At 45.0% G+C, this 21,713-nt stretch overlaps 1 protein-coding gene across 1 annotated transcript; it reads right to left on the bottom strand.

Annotated features, from left to right (window-relative positions):
* Window positions 1-297: 297 nt before the first annotated feature.
* On the bottom strand, window positions 298-2,280 carry slc10a4 (solute carrier family 10 member 4). The gene is made up of 3 exons (XM_056277915.1): window positions 1,727-2,280; window positions 1,196-1,406; window positions 298-828 (listed from the first exon to the last, which is right to left on the bottom strand). The coding sequence occupies exons 1-3, from the start codon at window positions 2,260-2,262 to the stop codon at window positions 298-300; spliced, it is 1,278 nt and encodes a 425-aa protein (XP_056133890.1). The 5' UTR covers window positions 2,263-2,280.
* Between the last annotated feature and the right edge of the window lie 19,433 nt (window positions 2,281-21,713).

Here is a 21,713-nt window from a genome sequence, read left to right as displayed (position 1 = left end):
TCTGGATTAAATATGTTGTTTTTATCCCATTACGATATAAGATGTGAACGTTGTTTGAATTTGGCAGTATTTCACCTTTCAGTCCACATGTGAAGTGTACGACTGACATATGAAGCACCTCTTTTCGGTCTAACAACCAGCAGATGATAAAACATGTTATGCCCATCACATATTCCCTGAATCATCTCCCTCTATTTTCCAGAGCTTGTTCACGCATGACAATGAACAGGATGACGGTCCACGAGGGGGTCATCTTATGCACCACCTCGGCTGCAGTGAGAAACTGTCTTATGTACATTAAACAGGGGTTGAGTCTGGAGGACAAGGATCCAACATGATGGTGTTTGGGTCGCTCACTGTCACTGCGCCGTAAGACGAGTCAAAACCAAAATCCTCATCTTGAAATCTTTGGTACGTTACGTCCGTGTCGTCGCCTGACCCCATGGGATGTTGTTTGTGTAAAACTTCCTTTCGGTACAGCCTGTACGCCAGGATGAAGATGCCCGCCTCGGCTGCCTGGAACAAGGCATAGAGCAGGGGGAATATGTACATGCCTCCCATCAGCTGAGGGGGGAACGCCAGCTTCAGGATGGCTGTGCAAAGCTGCACGTTCTGACATCCTGTCTCCAGGGAGACGGACCTGCGGCAGTTGGGCGGCAGGTCAAAGAGCATGGCCAGGCCATAGCCTGCCGCATAGCCACACAAGGGCATCAGCACGGCCACCACGTAGACAGATGGAGGGATAGTAGACAGCAGGTCTGGCCCAAGCAAAGCCCCGGTCAAGATGAACAGCAGTACAAGGGTGATGAGGAGAGACCAAAGGGACACCTGCAAAAGCAAAACACAACAGGATAAGCATTGGGTGTTTTTCCCATCCCTCGGGACTGGGTGGCACCGTTATATCCTCGCAGTATCTTGGGCGTATCCTGTTCTCTGTTGTAAATAACGTGCCCCTCCCTCACGGAAGCTGCTTTTATCACTGGAAAGGGAGGAGCACTTTCTGACAAAGTGCCTCTGATGTCATTGTGCCCTGTGGTCATCTGCGTCTCTACTTGTGCCAGACATGGAAAAGTACGCAATGCGCCTTTGCGCACTACAGGGGACACACTTCAAACATTTAAAGTCAGACGATCAACCTCTCTGTTTGGTTTTATTCGTCTTAGAAAAAACATCTTTGAGGATTCCCTCCCATTACCTTTAACACGATGTCGGCTACCCGCGTGTAGCGATACCTCAGGGCAACCCCCAAGCCGATTGGGATTAGAGTGCTGCACAGTGTCAGGATGATGGCCCCGAAGGGCATAAGGTTCACTACGGGGGTGTTGATCCACGCGCGGCTGTAGATCCACAGACACAGCGGCATGAGCACCAGCGCGAGCAGCGTGGATGATATGGTCATGATGATGCTGAGGAGGAGAAGAGCAAAGAAAGACGCACCGTCACATCAGGGGAGATAAGAGGGGTCACGAGCACATTGTTGGGTTCTCCAAATTAAGTTTGAGCAAGTGCGATTTACATTCATTTACATGCACTGTCGTGATCAACTTTAGAGCCGTGCGTAAAGTTTAACCTGTGCGTAAAATAAAAAACATCTTCGATACGGACAGAGTTATACAGTAGCCTACATGTCCCAGTAGTACAAACCCAAATAACCCAATCTTGTGTTATCCATTCACAACTTTGGTCGGTACTACCGCTGATTACCCCGGCGGGACGTTGCGTTTACCTGAGGTTCATCTCTCCGTGCACCAGCAGGGACATGATATTGGACAAGTTCCCCCCCGGACAGCAGCCACACAGCAGAACAGCCATGGCCGCCACATCGTCAAGGGAGAAAGCCAAAGCCAAGAGAAAGGCGACCAGGGGCATGATGACAAACTGGCACACGAGGGCCAGCAGCACCCCGATGGGTCTCCGGATGTGTTGCCCGAGCTGGCTCACATCGACCGTGCAGCCCAGCCCCAGCATCGTGAAGCAAAGGATGAGCCCCACAAAAACGTTGATTCCGTGGCTCAGCGGGGAATCCCAGAAGGCAGGCATCAGGTGAGAGGTCTCTGACGGCGCAGCGGCCATAAACCCGGCTCCAACACCGCTCCTGGCCGCGTCGCTCTCTGGAAATACGGGATCGCCCCATACGCGTAATCCTGCTGTGGCGAAGACCCCTACAAAATTATCCAGCAGTCGCTTCAAACCGTCGGTCGCCGCAAGTTTCAGAGAGCCGGCGTTTGGAGCACCGGCGCCCTGCGTGGTGGAGTTCTCCATGGCGCAACCGGAGGATGGAGGCTCTCCACAAAGTCAGCCTGTCTTGAAGGTGTCCGTGCGTAAATTCTGACTCCCCTTCCAGACCGGTGACGTAGGGTCTCTGCACACCGTCACGCGGACGAAAGGGCTTGTGGAGGCTCCGCTGTTTATCTGACGGCTTCGTGTCTTTTAAGGAAGACTCTGCGCGAGGCCGCGGACGCTGCAGGGAAGTCTGCACCTCCTCTATGAGCAACTTGAATGAGAGGAGATGGGCTCATCAATAACATCCATAAGACTGTCCTTTTTTATTGTAGACCGCTCCTTTATATGAAGGGGGGGGGGATCAATAATAATGATTTAAAAAAAAACCTTTTTTTCATTTCCCTTTTGGAAACATGATTTAAACGTTTGTAGATGACGAGGTATCGGTTTCCCTTAGCAACCGCCCTTGTTGCGCTATAGAGATGTGAGGCTTGTGGAGCTTTTAGTGTTTGGTTGAGAGAGTCGCTCTTTTTGCAGGGTGAGTAAGCATCGGCCTCGTAATGGGACACTGCTGATCTTTATATTCGTGCATCGACTGTGAGGAGAAGCGTGGCTCCCTCTTTTTCTTTTGTTCGTTGTGCTATTTCCGTCTTTCCGTGAGTCGGTTTAACCTCCTCTCAGCCTGCACATGAAAGTCTCCATCGCACTTTGTGTGTGTGTGTGTGTGTGTGTGTGTGTGTGTGTGTGTGCGTGTGTGCGCGCGCGCGTGTTCTTTTGGCTTTTCGAGGTTCGACGATCCTTTTGAATTCTGCAGTAGCGTTATTTTATTCTATGTCTTTTTCAGCTGCGAAAGGTGTGTAGGGGGTCATGGATTCGGGTCTGACATTAACATCCAGCTTTCTCAATTAGCGCCAGTCCGACTCCCAGAGGGTTGAAACGAGAGTTGGATTAGCATTCAGAGACGTTTGCTGTGGTTTATGCTGACCCTGTCGGTGCCAGATCCCCCAGGAGGCCCCCATACAGTGTACGACAAAACTATCAGACAAACGTTGTCAAATAACGTTTTAACGTTCAGATCAGAGAGGGTTAAACTGATCAATCAATCAATCAATCAATCAAGTTGATAATCATTTAGATTTTTTTTCATTCGTTTAATTTTATTTGAAGAAAAATATCATCCAAAATATTGCCATTAACTTGGGTGTGTGGGGGGGGGGGTAAGTTTAGATAATAATAAGCCCCAATGGGGGAATTTGTTGTGCAACCCTTAAAAACAACCAAGTTACATGAATCACGTGGCCATCTGCCCACACACGTCTAGAGGAGTACCCTGTATGGTGTTACGGCATCACAATGTGTGTGCTCAGCAAGGTCAGGCAGCTACATCACATGGAAGAGTGATCACGTGGTCCCTCCCCACACCGTTAAACTAATGAATGACTTGGTTTTATTCTGGGGACACCTGTGTCTGCGTCACACTGGCTCAATCTCAATCCACGATAAGGAGGTTTGGGAATATAAATAGCAATCTAGTTTGTTTGTTTTTTCCTTCTCTAGTCAAGCATAGGTGACCCCCCCCCCCCCCCATGACTCAAGAGCTTTATGGTCATTGTGTCGGACAACGACAATGCAGTTGATGCTCCATTAGTGACAGTAAAAAGAAGATTCAGTTAAATGAAAACTTAAAAGGCAATTGACATACTGTTAAAAAGATAAAACAAAACACTAATAGATTAAGGATTTATGGTATTAAAATTTCAACGGCCAACATTTGGCTGGCAGCTATACCAACATGTACCCTGGCTCTGCCGAATTACAGAAGCTAAGCAGGTATGGGCTTGGATAGTACTTGGATGGAAGACCTGCCGGGAACGGGTCACGACCCCCCCCCCAAGTCCATATCCCTGGGATCCTAGGTTGAGCAAATCCTGGGATATCATGCTTTCATATGGGGAATTTGTGCCATCTCCTGGCAGGAAAAGGTATGACAGCTCTAGGCTAGATCAGTGCGCTAGAGTGCTCGCCCTGTAAACGGAAGATTGCTGGTTCAGTTCCCCGACCGGATCATACCAAATACTCTAAAAATGATACCCATTGCCTCCCTGCTTGACACTCGGCATCTAGGTTTCTATTTAATGAAAGTAAATGGGGACTACAGGTGGAAACAATTAATCTTGCTTACTGTGGTGTATTAACAATTCATCATCTATTCTCTGTTCATTATTACATGCTGCCTCATCATTACACCATTCCAGACTTAGCTTGTGAGACATAGCAACATAGTTATTGTTGCTATGTCTCACAAGCTTCGTCTGTATTTTTTGCTTGTGACATGGCAAAAGGGAGACCTCAACACTCCAAATAGAAAATGGCTACATTGCATCATATGATATGATAAGCACATTGTACTGACAACTTGTTATCTAGAAGACAGTCAATTGGATTGTTTTGAGTGGCAATCTCAGGTTAATCTCATGTTTCCAGATGACCCAGCCTTCCCACACAAGTCTTCATTCCATTCACTTCAGGTCGCATTCAAGTAAGCATGCTCAGATTTCAGATTTTTATTGACTAACTGGATTGATTCCCAGAGGCTTGCTGGATAGTTTTGACAGCATCTCCTAGGATAAGAGGCATGGCACCAAAGCAGAAGACACTTCCTGTCATGGTCACTTCCAGTCATTATGGGGTCATCTTATTGCAACAATACTAAACTTGCATTTAGTAAACACACAGACATTGACAAATCTGTCATTGACAAAATTATTATTTAATTATTATTTATCAACTCACCAAATTTTAACAGTTTAAACAGCAGAAACAAAATGAAAAAAACAGACAGTGGGCATTTTTCTTCTCTGTAAATTATTGTTTCATTTTAAAAAATCTCCATTTTACAGAGACCCATAAGAAATCACACATGTTAAAGCAGAATACAGTTTTGGAAACAAATTAACAACTTCAAATATTATTAAAATAACATAAAAATATATTTTAAAATACAAATTTAAATATTTCTTTCTGTGTTACTGTTGGCATGTTAACCTCGTCACTAAATTGACTCGAGTGCTTTGCATAATGACAGACAATCCCACACTTCTCAACATTAAAATGTCCCATGTTTGTCCTTTGTTTAAACTACCTATACTATGATTAATATAATTAGCCTTTTCACAACATTATGCACCTCTTTTAAACATTACCTAGGACTTACCTTGCAGTGCAATAACTTTAAAATAACAGTGCAATAACAGAACTTTGCAAATACAATGTAAAAGAAAAAACTGAGCCACAAATAAGTTAGAGAGACCCAATATCGAGGTATTAAGGCATAGCATAGGAGTGAAATCCAAAGTGAAAAGATGAAGCTCGCGACACTGCAGACTCTTCAAAATAATTAAAGCTTTTATTTCTGCTAACATGACATGTTTCGAGACCAGCTCTTCATTGACAGCTTCATCTTTTCACTTTGGATTTTGCTCTTAGCTCAGCACCTGCCCTGGCCGTGGCCGTTCCTCACCTTCCATAGCAGAAGAGTGAGCCTGATTATTTCCTCTTTTCCAGTTCCTCGTCTACTACACTTTTAAAGTGCTCAAAGCTCGTGTACACAACACCTTCAAAACCGGTAGTAGTGGATTTCCTAGTTACTGGGCAATAGGTGAATATCTTCTGGCTACTCCCAGCCAGCAGCTTTCTCCTTGGAGGGTGTGTACTGCTTCCGCTGCCCACCACACTGAGGTACTTGGCAAGCACTGCATGGCCTCCTCGACTTGTTGGGCATGACTGGTTTGGTTGTTGGTGCGGCGGGCTGGGCGGTGCTACCACTGTGAAACTCTGACTGCATGATGGCCCATAAAAACTGATGTTTGGAGCCTGAGGCTGTGCAGGAACCACCAGGAACACAGATGCCCCCGACACCGCAGCTCGAATGAAGGTGGCCGTGGCAGGCTTTGGCTGAAGGGGTCGGTGTAGCTCTGCTGGCTGTGGCAGGCTTTGGCTGAATGGGTGGGTTCGCAGGCTCAGCAGTGGCAGACTCTTGATGAATGGGTCGGCTCACAGGCTCCGGCTCTTCAAAATTCGACCTGCAAATATAAAGCATACGATAAGATTAATGTGCATTTACTTTCATTACCACTTAAAAAACTACTCACATCATTTAAAGGTGTACTTGGCCGTTTGAAGCATTACAAATGAGATATATAGTGATGACATAGAAAATCACACTACATGATCACTCAGACCCCACTAGATATATGGTCTATTCAAAACATAACTTAATTAATTAGATTGTCTGATATTCTGCAGAGGTTCCTCTCTGTTTACATATCTGTTGTGGTTTGAGTGAAACCATAAAAAAAAAACACAAACAGAATGGTAACTGCAGAAAATTGGACAATCTAGCTTTGTTCTTTTCAATAGACCGTTTATCTAGTGGGGCCTAAGTGATCTTTAAGTATAATTATTTGTGTAATCGCTTAACATTTTATTTTTAATCGAGCAAACAGCCTACTCACATCATTTAATCTCTGTAAAGATGTAAACATCTTACCTTCTCTTCTCACCACGCCTTTTCCCAGCGACGTGACGAGGCTGCTGATACTGCACACTGGTTCTCCTTCGGTGCATGGATTTTCATGTGGCGTGTAAGGTTGGACTTCTCAGTGAAGACCTTGTCACACACGCTGCACTGATTTACTCTGTCCATGTTGTTGTTCACCTGGTGGAGTGAAACATGAAGAAATATAGGTAATTTGTCTAAAAGCCCATTAGTATTCTAATAGCCTATTTTGCTATCCAAAACCATGTGTATCCTAGTCCTATGAGTTAAACTCATTTTATTTCGTAGGCTACTCTCAAATGGCTTACCCTTTAATTGTTAAAACTCAAATAGATTCTATAGATTGACCAGTATCACACAACACTGTGTTGATACAAAAATATTAGAAAGTGCAATTTAATTTACGTGACACTGCACACACACAATATTTCTACAGCAGTTACCGTAAAGAAACCCTTTCTCAAATACAGTTGAAATGAAACTTCAAGAGAATTATTGGGAGACAATATAGAATAGAGGGTAACGTTAGCCTACAATCCACTCGTTCCTCAGAGGCTGTTTTGTATCGGCTGAGGGGCTGAGAAACATAGGCCTACAGCCCGAATTGAGCTGCCGGTAACTTCAGTGGTACACATCAAGTTAGATAAGACAATAATATTGTAAGCTGGACTGTTGTTGGGCTGAATAAAGCTAATGAAAGTGTGTGATTTCATGTTTTCTGGCGAGGCTAACAACGGTAGCCTCCTGACACTTAGCCAAGTCGCGCATCTCGAGTAAGGTTAGACTGACTGACACTGTTGTCCGATTTCCTAATAATCTCTTAGTAAAACGAAAACCGCTTAATCCATAACAAGAATTTATGTTAAGTATGAAAAAGATTGCTATTAAATTTACCTGGAGTCCCGAAAAATGGCAGGGAGACGGACATCAATTTAGTCGACAGTTGCCAGTAGGCTAGCACGCTGTCAGTCGATCGGCCCGTGACGAGGCACGCTGATTGATCGTTGGGGACGGGTGTGCTGCTTAACTATTGGACGCTGAAAGCTCAACCTCGCTCAACCATTGGTCCAGTTGAGGGAAAACCTCGCTTGCTCAACCATTGGTCCAGTTGAGGGAAAACCTCGCTCAACCATTGGTCCAGTTGAGGGAACCTCGCTCAACCATTGGTCCGGCCAAGGGCCGATAAGGACTTGGAGGAGCTTTCGCTTGGGAACACTGAGTTGCTGCTGGAAGTGGTGTTGGTGGGCAAGTAGGGGGCAGTCTTCCCTTTGGTCCAAAATAAAAAAAATTCCCAATGCCCTAGTGCAGTGATGAGGACACGGTGTTGTAGGAGATGCCGTCCTTTGGATGAGACATTAAACCGAGGTCCTGATTCACTGTGATCATTTAAGATCCCATGGCACTAGTCCGCGGTGGTGTAGTGGTCTTAGCATCGGCTTTGTGTCGATGCAGTTGCCTACTGGGGACCAGGGTTCGCGCCCCGGTCTCGTCAGATCCGACTATGGCCGGACTCGATGAAGCAGCGATAATTGGCAACGATGTCTTCGGTAGGGGGTGGAGTCGGCTTGTGTTCGTCACATGAATGCGTCTCTGTGTGTCGGAAAAATCAACGATTCGGCCTGGATTCGCCTTGTCACGAAAGTGGCGAGGCGTCTCCTTCGAGACTGCCGGCCGGAGAGATGCAGTTGGCGAACGCATGCAGTATGAGGGTGGGTGTTTGAATTCAAATAGGCATCGATTGGCCACTAAATTGGGAGAAAAGAGGAAAAAAAATCAGAAATTTTTTTAAAGATCCCATGGCACTTATTGCAAAGAGTAGGTTAACCCCGGTGTCCTGGAAAAATTCCCAACCTGGCTCTCTCAATCTGGCCACCCAATCATCCCCCTGTTTAATTGGCTCGACGATTTCTCCCTCACCACCTCAAGCTGATGTGTGGTGAGCGTTCTAGTGTGAAATGGCTACCGTGAATCACCTAGGATCAGGGATAAGCAACATCATCCAGAATAGGTCGGTGTGGGTGCATGTCTTTGGTCCAACCAAGCAGTTACACGCATGAGTCTACTTGATAAGGACGCGAAATGCTTTCACTATTGTCAACAAAGGAAGAACAATTGATTGACTTGGACGGAGGCATTGAGAGGGAAACGCCGATAGACGATCTAGAAGCAGAAAATTGCAACGACTCAGGACTACCAGGACCGTATCATCACATGGAAAACTCGCGCCCAAAGGTTCATTGAAAATTCACGGGAGCCTGTGAGTGGGCGGGTGAGTCATGCAAGTTTAAACTCAGTCAGATCAGATCATCAAATCAACAGACTGTTAAACTACCCAAGCTAGTGATAGAAAAATACGGTGGAGAAATAAGTCAGTGGCAAGAATTCTGGTCCCAATATGAAACAGCTATTCATAACAATGACAGGCTGTGCAAGAAGGAAAAGTTTACTTACCTGAGATCCTATTTGACTGGAGCAGCAGCCAGAGCCGTAGCAGGACTAACTATGGGTGATAGTAATTATAATGCTGCAATAGAGATACTTCAGAACCGTTTTGGAAGAAAAGACATTGTAGTCAGTGCGCACATGTCCAAATTATTGAACCTCAGTCCTGTGAGTAGGTCCTCAGATATAGCGGGGCTCAGGCACCTGTATGACGAATGTGAAATACAGATACGCAGTCTAGAACCCTTAGGGGTACACAGCGACACACATGGCTGCCTGCTCTGCCCAGTACTACTGCAGCTCATACCAGAGGATATTGCCTTTAACTACACATGCGGGTCAGACTCCGGCGTTGAATGGAAAGTACAAGAGCTTATTAAATTCCTGCAAAGGGAAGTGCAAAGCAGAGAAAGAGCACATCAACTTACCAGACCAGGCAATGCTCAGAAGGACATCCCACGAAGTAACTAATCATTCACCAAGCCAGCATCCTTCAGCGGAAACAGACCTAAGAAATGGAGTGTGCCCTCTGCAACTGCACTGCACACAGCGAGTAGTGTCCCTCGAATATGTGTATATTGCGAAGGGGCTAGCCATAAACCAGAAAATTCTCCAGACAGTTCAATGGCTGCTCGCAAAGAGAAATTGAGAGAACTAGGCAGACATTACATGTGCCTAGGTCCAAGACACACAGCGAAACTCTGTAGACTCAGGAATGTTACATGTACTTTGTGTAGTCACAGCCATCACCAGTCAGTCTGTGATCAAACTGAAACATAGTCAGACACTAGCAGTAATGTAACAGACAGTGCCAGTGTAGACCGTGGCAGCATAGGCAAAGGCAGTACAGGCACTTTGGTAGGCTCTGTGTCCACCACATTTAAAATGGAAGCTGATGTAGAGAACACAGTATTGCTCCAGACAGTCAAGGCAGGGATAGAGGGCCCAGCAGGTAGAAAAATAGTGCGCTGTCTACTAGATGGAGGCAGCCAGAGAAGCTTCATTCATGAGGCTTTGATTAAGGCACTACGACTACCAGTAGTTAGGCAAGAGACACTGCATCTACATGGCTTTGGATCTACTAAGCCTGTAAAGGCACAGCGTAACATAGTGAGAGTATCACTTGAGAATGTGTGGAGCGCACAACCAAAGGTTGAGATTGAAGCAGCAGAAACCCCTCAAGTATGCAGTGCTGTGATAAAGATCCGTGGGTTAGCCATCCAAGAAGAGCTTCAGAAGAAGGGCCTGCAGCTTGCTGACTCCCCTCTAGATGGCAGTCATGACACAGAATTGTCAATACTGATAGGATCAGATTATTACTGGCAGCTAGTCTCAGGCAAGGTAGTGAGAATAACAGAAACACTAGTAGCCATAGAAAGCAGCTTTAGGTGGGCTTTACAAGGGCCATTCTCATCATCCAGTGTAACAGACGCCACTTGCCTCCACATTAGTCTAAGTGAGGAAACCCAAATCTCAAAACAGCTGCACGCCTTCTGGGAAGTGGAGTCCCTGGGCATCGTCAATGAACAAACAGAGCGCCCAGAGGATGCCGAGGCTCTTCAGAACTTTGAACAGACTACAACATTCAAAAATGGACGCTATCAAGTCGAATTACCATGGCGACACGACAGACTGGCTCTTCCAGACAACTTTCGAGTTGCAAAAAGACGATTTGAAGGCCTCAAGAGGAAACTGAAAATGGATGCAACCTTATACACGAGGTACAATGATGCCATAGAGGATTACCTTCAGCAAGGCATCTGTGAGGACGTATCACAGGGCACACCAGCAGCAGGGAAAACAGAGACTGCGACGTATTACATGCCACATCACGCTGTTCTGCGAGAGGACAAAGCAACTACCAAACTGAGAGTAGTATTTGATGCATCATCACACGAGGAAGGCTGCCCATCCCTGAATGACAGGTTACTGACAGTGCCAAACCTTAACCCAAATTTGCTAGATGTGCTAATCAAATTCAGACTCAAGAAGATAGCCTTTACTGCAGATATTACCAAGGCTTTCCTGCAGATAGCTTTAGCAGAGAAAGATAAAGAGGCTGTAAGGTTCTTGTGGTTACATGGTCCTCCAACCAAAGGCTGTGAAAATGAGCTGCGCATCATGAGAATGAGTAGAGTGGTGTTTGGAGCCTCACCCAGCCCGTTCTTGTTAGCTGCAACAATAAGGAAACACATTAAGCAATATGAAACAGAGCAGCCTAAGACAGTGCAGGCACTAAGAGAGTCTCTTTACGTCGATGGTTTTATTTCCAGCTCAGGTGATGTGAATAAGGCCTTCTCAGTTACAACAACAGCAAAGGAGATTCTGGCTCATGCAGGGATGAATATGTGCAAGTGGGTGATAAACTCACCAGAGCTCAGAGCCAAGTGGATGGAGAGAAGAGTGGAACATCCAACTGTAACAGACCAAACTGGAAATGTGTTGAAAGTGTTGGGACTAGTATGGAGACCAGAGAATGATGACTTTGTGTTTGATCTGAAGGGACTTTTAGACATATTGAAAGGCAAGGAGAACACAAAGAGAAATGTGCTGCAGACATCAGCTCGTATCTTTGACCCCATAGGTTTCCTGACTCCCTTCACCATAAGAGTGAAGTGCCTGTTTCAAGAACTGTGGGAAAGGGGAATCAGTTGGGACGAGCAACTCCCACCGGACTTGACTGAAAAATGGGACCAGTGGTGTTCAGAGCCCCCGAAGCTCTACCTGGTGGCCATTCCAAGATGGTACAAAATCAACATCCAGCCAAACTCAGAGACAATCAAACTGCATGTTTATTGTGATGCTAGTGAGAAGGCATACAGCGCCGTTGCCTATCTGCAAGGACAAAACAAGGAAGGAGAAATTGTTACAAGCTTTGTAGCATCCAAGTCAAAGGTGGCCCCATTAAAAAAAATGACCTTACCATGTTTGGAGCTGATGGGTGCGCTGATTGGAGCAAGATTAGGAAGCAATCTTCTCAAACCACTGAACATGGAAATCAGCCAACTTAACATGTGGACAGATTCAATGATTGTCTTCCACTGAATATGCAGCACAGCACAAAGGTGGAAGCCATTTGTGGCAAACAGAGTGACTGAGATTCAAAGTCTCACGAATCCAGAGTCATAGTCTCACTGCAGTGGCAAAACCAACCCTGCTGATTTGCCGACCAGAGGCCAGAGCATCGAATCACTCATCCAGAGCCAGCTGTGGTGGAGCGGACCGACACCACTGTCATAACCCAGTGAGATAGAGATTGTTGATGAGGACTGTGTTGCACATGACATAAACAGTGAGCTCAGGTCCAAATTTCAGACTGTAGTACAGTTTACCAGTGCTGAACAAGTGAAGCCATTGTTAGACCTAGAGAAGTATAGCAGGTTGAAAAGGTTATTAAGAGTAACAGCGTGGACTAAAAGGTTCATAGCTAATGCCCGTCATAGTCAGAAGACTCTGGGAGAGCTAATTGCACAGGACCTCACAGCAGCAAAAGTGTACTGGGTGAAAAGGGCTCAAGCGCATAGTTTTAGCCAAGAAGTCAGTCAGTTGAAAGCTGGACAAGGTGTGAAGAGAGTGTCAAAAATCAAGGACTTGAAACCATTCTTAGATGAAACCAGCCTTATTTGTGTAGGAGGCAGGCTACAGCACTCAGATCTTAGCTTCAGTGAGCAGCACCCATGGGTGCTACCAACAAAACACAAATACTCTGAGTTACTAGTACAGGACTGTCACGAAGAGTGATGCACTCTGGGGTCAGAGATACCCTAGTGCAGGTGAGGGAAAGATACTTGGTCTTAAAGGGGAGACAGCTAGTAAAAAGGATGGTCTCACATTGCTACATCTGTTGGAAATTGAAGGTGAAACCAGCACAGTAAGTCACAGCTCCACTACCTAGAGACAGAGTTACTGAAGCCCCACCCTTTGAGATTATTGGGGTAGATTATACAGGCCCATTATATTTAAGGTCTAGTGGAAAGTCTAGTGGTCAATCCAAGGCATATATTGCACTTTTCACTTGTGCTGTCACAAGGGCAGTGCATTTAGAGCTTGTGTCAGATCAAACTACAGAAAAGTTTCTCCTAGCCTTAAAGAGGTTTATTGCTAGGCGAGGGCTGTGTAAGGTTGTATACTCAGATAACGCCCGAACCTTTAAAAGAGCAGACAAGGACATGAAAGAATTGTGGAAGTCAATCAGAGGATCAGAGCTCACAGAGTTCTTCACCGACAAAGGAATCACCTGGAAGTTTATTGCTGAGCGCACTGCGTGGTGGGGTGGCTTCTTGGAGAGACTTGTGAGATCTGTAAAGGCATGTCTAAAACAGGTGCTGGGAAGGGCATCGCTAAACTTTGAGGAACTGACAACTGTGCTTGCAGAGATTGAGGCTGTGCTGAACTCCAGGCCTCTGTCATATGTGGACAGTGAAGCATCAGAGCGGCAGCCACTCACCCCCTCACACTTCCTTGTTGGGAAAAGACTAACTTCCCTACCACCCAAGACTATGAATCCACTATCTCAGGCAACCAACGCCAACAGAGAGGACGTGGGCCGGAGATGGCAATACCGGCAGAGACTCTTAACCAGCTTTTGGAACAAATGGAAGAAGGACTACTTGATGGACTTGAAATCCGCTCACAAGTGTCAGACACCTGTGCCCACTGTGCCGAAAGTGGGGGATGTTGTCCTGATTGGAGAGGACAACCTGCCAAAGTAGACCTGGAAAATGGGGAGGATCACGGAACTGTTTCCAGGGAGAGATGGACTTGTACGTTCCTGCACTGTCCGTACCACTGTGGGCAGTTCGTTTAGGAGACCTGTTCAGCTGATATATCCTTTAGAGATCACTTGAACCCCAAACATTGACTGAGTAGTAATGAACAGTTGTTCATCGGGCGGGAATGTTGAGAAATGTTTATTTGAATAAATAGAAAAATATGTTAATTCATGTTTAAGTAAAAGGGGCATGAAAATACATTGTTGCAGTTGGAATGCTTGTTTACAATAGTTTCAGTTGTGATGTTGACAGAGGGCGACATAAGAGCTGCAGTGATGCTAATTTTTCGGTATTGCCACAGATTTATTTTATTCTGAAAAGTCTCGGTTTAAGTTAGACATATGCTTTATTTTGAAGAAAAAAACCGGAAGTGACATTGTGTTTTTGTTCGGCTAGTTTGACGATTTGTGGGCGTGTACGCATTGCTAGATTTGCAAGACAGGTCCACCTTTTTCACACCTGTAATTTACCGCAGCATTACAGAAATTAAACGTTGAGTTTGAAGGTACAACCGTTCTCCTCATTACTGAGAAGTTCCAACTAATCAACACACACAGTAAGGCAATAGGTGATGATGCTTTTGATTTTGGGCATATTCACTCGCTTAAGTTTCCTGAGATAGTAGAGGTGCTGTTTTTCTTTTCCTACTAAAACAGAAGTGTTGGTTGTCCATTAGAGGTATTCTTCAAGTTTCCAAGAAACTTGAGAGACCTCCTCCGCTACCTAGTCTTTCATAAGGAGTGGAGCCGTGTCCCTGGCTGCTGGACTTCCAAAAGTCGACAATCAATTCTTTGGTCTCTCTGGTGTTAAAGGTCACATTATTCTCATAACACCACTCTTCCAATCTCTGCACCTCCTCCTTGTATGCTGATTCATTGTTATTTGTAATTAAGCCAATCCTTGTGGTATCGACTGCAGGCTTAATAATGGTGTTGGAGGCATGGATGGGGACACAGTCGTGAGAGAAAGCGGAGTAGAGTGTTGAATGTAGTACTTTTCAATTGACATCGCCAATAGATGGCACTGTTGCACTGCTCTACAGTATACCACCGCTTCTACTCTAGAGTTCCGGTTCGTGCGCACTGTGTATCATGCTGTTGACGCTGTGTGTGTAGCTCACGCTACAAGCTAATAAAAAGCTCTGCAAATAACAATAGGTTATGGGCCCAGAACATCGCTGAAAGCTCTTGTACACGGTTGTGTGGAGTAAACAGTATTGTGGGAATTCACAATGGAGGATAAGCTGTTTATTGACAGGCTGAACGGACCAGAGAACTGGGCAACATGGAAGTTTCAAATGGAACACTTGCTAAAGGCTAAAGGACTATGGGGTATGTTAATGGAGACTGAAACACTAGCTGCAGATGCTAATGCAGCAGCACAAGCTGAGTTCACTAGAAGGAGAGAGAAAGCATTCTCTATGTTGGTGCTGAATGTAAGTACACCCCAGTTGTATCTGATAACGAGCTTCCAGACTCCCAAAGAGGCGTGGACCACGCTGAAAGCCCATTTTGAGAGAGATACTTTGGCAAATAAACTGTTCTTGAAGAAAAGATATTTCCGATGTGAAATGAAGAAAGGAGATGCCTTAACTGATCATTTGAAACAAATGAAGGAGCTAACTGATCAGCTAGCAGCAATAGGATCTGTGATTGAAGAGGAAGATCAAATTGTAACACTGTTGGGCAGTTTGCCACCAAGCTATGCTACGATTGTCACTGCACTAGAAACAAAGATTGACAACCTGACACTGAAGTTTGTTCAGCAAGCATTAATAAATGAAGAGCAAAAGCGAGTGAATGCTAATGATTCAAGTGGTGCTACGTCAGGTGGTGCATCAGCCATGTCATCACAATTTAGAGGAAATGTGCAGGATGGCTCCAAGTCAGTGGGAGCAGCAGACAAAAGCACGTGGAGATGTTATAAATGTGGGAAAGAAGGTCACATAAAGCGGGACTGTCCAAGCTTGAAAAATAAAACAAAAAAGAAAATTCACAAGGCCAAAAACATGACCTGTGAGGATGAGGAAGATTCCTCTGAAAGTGTTTTTGTAGTCACAGAGGCTAGCACTGACAGACCAAGACAGGTTGAATGGATAATTGATTCTGGAGCATCAAAGCACATGACTTGTGATAAAGAAATTTTCCAAGAATATCAGCAATTCTCAAAAGCACAGTCGGTGAAACTAGGTGACGGCAGGGTGGTTGACGCTCTAGGAATTGGAAATGTCAACATGAAAATGACTTTCAAATCCAGTGATGTAAAAAATGCCACAATGTATGATGTACTGTATGTTCCAAAGCTGTCTGGGAATTTGTTCTCAGTGGGAGCTGCTACCAAAAAAGGGAATACAGTGCAGTTCAAAAAGTCTCGTTGCTACCTACGTGGAAAAGATGGAACACTAAAAGGAATGGGAACACAAAGAGTTGATGGACTGTATCAGCTAGACATTGAAGGAAGTGAATCTATCTGTCACAGTGCATCAGTAGCTGCCAGCCTGTGGCACCAGCGCCTTGGTCACACTACCAAGCTGAAGGAGCTAAAAAAATCTGGTAAATGGAGTGGACTTCTCCGCAGAGAAAGAGATTCCTTTTTGTGAAGGATTTGTGGAAGGCAAGTTGGCTAAAAGGCCATTCAAGTCGATTGGAGGAATCCGTTCCAAACGCAAGATGCAGCTAATTCATAGTGATGTCTGTGGTCCCATGCAGACTGAGTCGATAAGTGGAGCAAAATACTTTGTGACTTTCATTGATGACTATTCAAGATGCTGCAAGGTATACTTCGTGAAACAGAAGAATGAGGTACTAGACAAGTTCAAGGAATTTGAGAACATTCTCAAATGAGTGTGGCCTGAACGTTGCAAGGCTGAGAACTGACAATGGTGGTGAGTACACCTCAAAGGAGTTTCAAGAATATTTGAAGGCTCAAGGCATCCACCATGAAATGACTGTACCTCACACACCACAGCAAAATGGCGTTGCAGAAAGAAAAAATAGGACGTTGGTCGAAGCAGCTAGAAGCATGCTGTCTCATGCAAAGTTGCCGAAGATGGTCTGGGCAGAGGCTATAGCCATAGCAGCTTACATACAGAACAGGCTGCCCACAGCTGTTCTGAAGGAAGAGACACCCTATGAGAGATGGTGTGGAAAGAAACCTAACATGAGTCACATGAAGGTGTTTGGCTGTATTGCTTATGCACATGTCCCAGATGAAGAGAGACGGAAACTGGACAAAAAGGCTATAAAGCTTCGTTTTGTGGGATATGCAAACAATGCCAAGGGCTATCGCCTGTACGATGAAGAGAAGAGGAGGATTCTAATCCGTCGTGATGTAATCTTTGATGAATCAAACTTCGACTGGAAGCAGGAAGTGAAAGTACCCTGTTCAGAGAACGAGATAAACATGAAAACAGATGACAGTGAAACACAAGATGATGCAGTCACTGCTGATAGCAGCACTGTCAGAACAAGCGGCAGAACCAGAAATGCGCCAAGGAGATATGGATATGATGAGTTCGCTGATATAATGACTGTTGATCATCATGCCAATATGTGTCGTGTGACAGAGCCAATCACACTAAAAGAAGCATTGGAGAGTCCTAATGCAAAAGAATGGCAGGAGGCGGCTGACTTGGAATATGAGTCGCTGCTGGAAAATGAGACTTGGGACTTGGTGGATTTACCAAGAGAAAGAAAAGCAGTAGGATCGAGATGGGTGTTCAGAGTCAAGCATCATAGTGATGGAAGAGTGGAACGATACAAGTGTAGGCTTGTTGCCAAGGGCTACTCTCAGTTGTATGGTGCTGACTTACGATGAAACCTTTTCACCAGTTGTACGCTTCAGCTCTGTTCGTACATTACTGTCCTTTGCTATTCAAAACAATCTACATGTACACCAGATGGATGTCGTAACTGCATTCCTTAATGGAGACCTGGAAGAGGAAATCTACATGCAGCAACCAGAGGGCTACATAAAACCAGGACAGGAGCACCTGGTGTGTAAACTGAAAAAATCAATCTATGGACTGAAGCAGTCTCCTCGCTGCTGGAGCAAGGCCTTCACAGAGTTCATGATGGAAATTGGATTCAAACAGAGCACATCAGACCCCTGTGTGTTTGTGAGATTAAGACAAGAGCTTGAGATACTTGCGGTTTATGTTGATGATCTCATCCTGATAACAGAGTCAACTGAAAGCATAAACGGGCTAAAAGTGGCTCTCAAGGAGCGCTACAAGATGAAGGACATGGGTGAGCTGTCCTATATACTGGGCATCTCTGTGATTCAAGATAAAGAAAAGAACTGTGTCATTCTTCATCAGAAGCAATACATTGAAGCCATACTTCAGAAATATGGAATGGACAATGCAAATCCTGTAGCAACTCCTGCTGATGCCAACGTCAAGTTGAGGAAGAGTGATGGTGTCAGTAAGCCAGTGGACCAACATGCCTATCAGTCAATGGTAGGAAGTCTGCTGTATGCTGCAATGGTTACAAGACCAGACATAGCTCAAGCAGTGAGTGATGTGTCAAAGTTCAACGCAAATCCAGATGCTTCACATCTGACTGCTGTGAAGAGGATACTTCGTTACTTGAAAAGGACAGTGAACTTTGCTCTCAAGTATGAGCAGTCAGCCTCTGGGGCTTTGATTGGATTCTCAGATGCAGATTGGGCTGGAGATCAGGATGATCGCCGCTCAACAACAGGCAACATCTTTCTACTGAGTGGAGGAGCGGTGAGCTGGCTCAGCAAGAAACAACCAACAGTTGCACTTTCAACAGCAGAAGCCGAGTACATGGCACTCAGTCAAGCCGCTCAGGAAGGAATCTGGCTGAGACGATTACTTAGTGATCTCGGAGTGGAGTCTATGTCCACAGTGATCCTGGAAGACAACCAATGAGCCATCGCAATCGCAAAGAACCCTGTGAACCACTCCAGGACCAAACACATAGACATTCGCTATCACTACATCCGTGAATGTGTGCAGAATGGACAAATAGAACTGCAATATTGTCCAACAGATGACATGAAAGCGGATATATTGACCAAGCCACTGACCAAACAAAAGTTTGAGTATCTCAGGGGAGAAATTGGACTTTTCCCTGTTTAATTAAAGTGGTTATTTGTGCTTGACAGGTGTACGCCGAACGCTGCCTGATCAAAGCAAGTCTGAAAAATGTGATTCTTGAATCTGAAATGTGAAAAAGAGTTCCAGATAAAAACAATGTAAACAACAGTATTTGAAAAAGGAAGATTTTTTGTTGTTGTTTAAAGTTTGATGACATTATTTTTGTGAAGGAGAGCACAGCTCTGTAATATTATTTAAAGGGACTTAATGTTATTGAAAAAGTAAGTGGGAGTGTTGAATGTAGTACTTTTCAATTGACATCGCCAATAGATGGCACTGTTGCACTGCTCTACAGTATACCACCTCCTCTTCTACTCTAGAGTTCCGGTTCGTGCGCACTGTGTGTATCATGCTGTTGACGCTGTGTGTGTAGCTCACGCTACAAGCTAATAAAAAGCTCTGCAAATAACAATAAGGAGGGGCTCAGTATTCATCCCTGGAGTGCACCAGTGCTGAGGGTTAAAATGGAGAATGTGTGGTCTGACTGTCTGAGGGCGATTGGTTTGAAAATACACGATCCAGTTACAGATTGGTGTGTTAAGGCCAAACTGTGTAGTTTGAAGGTCAGTTTATTGAGGATTATGGTGTTAAAACCAGAGCTGTTATCACTGAACGAATCCTGACATAGGTGGCTCTGTGTTCAAGGTGGCCCATAACAGTGTGGAGAGCAGTGGAGATGGCATCATCAGTAGACCTCTTTGCCTTGTAGGCGAACTGATGTTGGTCCAGGGTGGCAGGGATGGGGCTCTCAATGTGTGCCATAACTAGTTGTCTTTTCACTTTGTAATAATAGGGAAGAGATGATAGAAGTAGAGATGATAGTGGACTTCAAGAAAAGCCCCTCCTCCCCCTCCTCGATCATCATCCAGGGCTCACCGGTCTCCATGATGGACTCCTTTAAGTTCCTGGGAACCACAATCGCCCTAGCACTGAAATGGAAGGACCACATCAACACCATCACAAAAAAGGCACAACAGAGTATTGTAGTATACTGATACTAAATGCTTAGCTGAATGATAATCATTAGTAGACCAACAGAGCTACCTAGTGGTGGTTAAGCTAGGCTCTCATATACCCCGGATGTTGACGGCTGCGCCAGTCGGAGAGTTACAATAAAGAGGACCAGACGTTGGAAATTAGTCTCCGGCTCAAATCACTGTTATGGATATATTAGCAGTATAAGATACATCCAGATAATATAGAGAATATATTACAGTGGCGACGAGGATGGGATACCTTTAATGTGAGAAGGTAATCCCAGTAGTTAATAAAAGCGGACGAAGCAACGTGACGCTACAAGCTAGTTTACAGCCAGCAGCAAGAAAAGACTAGCTAGCCAAACCAAGCACAAGCATGGCGCATTTCATCGGCAATGTTGCTGAATACAAGGAAGGTAAAGAGGACTTCGAGTCGTACATTGAAAGATTGGAGCAATGGATGATCGTTAATGAAGTGGAGGACGGTAAAAATGCCAATGTTTTCCTGTCTGTGATAGGCGCAGAAGCCTATGGCCCACTAAAGAACCTCTGCATACCCGAAAAACCGAGTAGCCTCATGTATGCAGTACTGAGCGGGAAACTAGCATCCCATTATAAACCCAAGCCAATAATCATAGCTGAACATTTTAGAATTCAGAAAAGAAACCAACTAGAAAATGAGTCAGTGTCTGATTATGTGGTTGCTTTAAAGCACCTGTCCACACATTGTGAATTCGGTCAGCATTTAAATGAAGCACTGAGAGACCGATTTGTTAGTGGTTTAAAGGTGGAGGCTATTCAGAGAAAGTTGCTCGCAGAACACAATCTGACTTTTGCAAAAGCATGTGAGCTGGCCTTATCTATGGAAATGGCGTCAAAGAATACGCTGGAGTTTGCCAGCAAACCAAGCGGAGCTGCAACTGTGAATAAGATAGACAAGAAGAGAACAAGCAAGGGTGCGTGGAGAAGCAAATCGTCCACCAGTAGGTGGAAAAGCAAGCAACCTACCAGTGATAACTCTAGACCACAGAGAACAGAAACGCACCAACCCTGTTACCGATGTGGAGGTAACAACCATGCAGCTCAAGTATGTAGTAGGTATAAAACCGAGACATGGCACAAGTGTTCCAAGGTAGGGCACATAGCAAGAATGTGTAAAACTAAAAATAGACAGGGACATACACAGTATGTGGCTGAAGACCACAGTCCAAGTGAGAGAGTAGATGGAAATGAGGATGAACTGTTTGGTACGTATCCGATGAATACAGTGTACCCCACGAATACAGTTGGTAATGGAAAAAAGGACATTAAGGTCAATATTAAGTTAGAAGGGAACCCTGTAGACATGCAGCTTGACACAGGAGCTGCCGTAACCCTGGTATCTGAGATAGTGTACAAGGAACATCTCTCACACCTGCCACTGAAAGAAAGTAAAGTGCGTCTGTCAACCTTTTCCGGTGAGAACATTCCCTTGATGGGCCAAGTGACTGTCAATGCGAAATATGACAACCAGAGTGGAGATTTACCTCTTGTGATTGTGAAAGACCAGCCCTCCTTGGCCGTAACTGGCTGACCAATTTTAAACTAGACTGGGCAAGCATATTCTCAGTTACACC

The sequence above is a fragment of the Lampris incognitus genome, chromosome 3, assembly GCF_029633865.1.
Source record: "Lampris incognitus isolate fLamInc1 chromosome 3, fLamInc1.hap2, whole genome shotgun sequence".
NCBI lineage: Eukaryota > Metazoa > Chordata > Actinopteri > Lampriformes > Lampridae > Lampris > Lampris incognitus.
Note: the sequence above shows the minus strand (reverse complement) of the source record. Positions and strands in the feature narration are given on the sequence as shown.

Excerpts from the sequence above, each read along its gene's own strand:
- slc10a4 (XM_056277915.1), bottom strand. The coding sequence starts at position 2,262 with ATGGAGAACTCCACCACGCAGGGCGCCGGTGCTCCAAACGCCGGCTCT. Across the intron at positions 1,407-1,726 it reads CACGGAGAGATGAACCTCAG|CATCATCATGACCATATCAT; the intron begins GTAAACGCAACG and ends TCTCCTCCTCAG. Across the intron at positions 829-1,195 it reads TAGCCGACATCGTGTTAAAG|GTGTCCCTTTGGTCTCTCCT; the intron begins GTAATGGGAGGG and ends TTGCTTTTGCAG.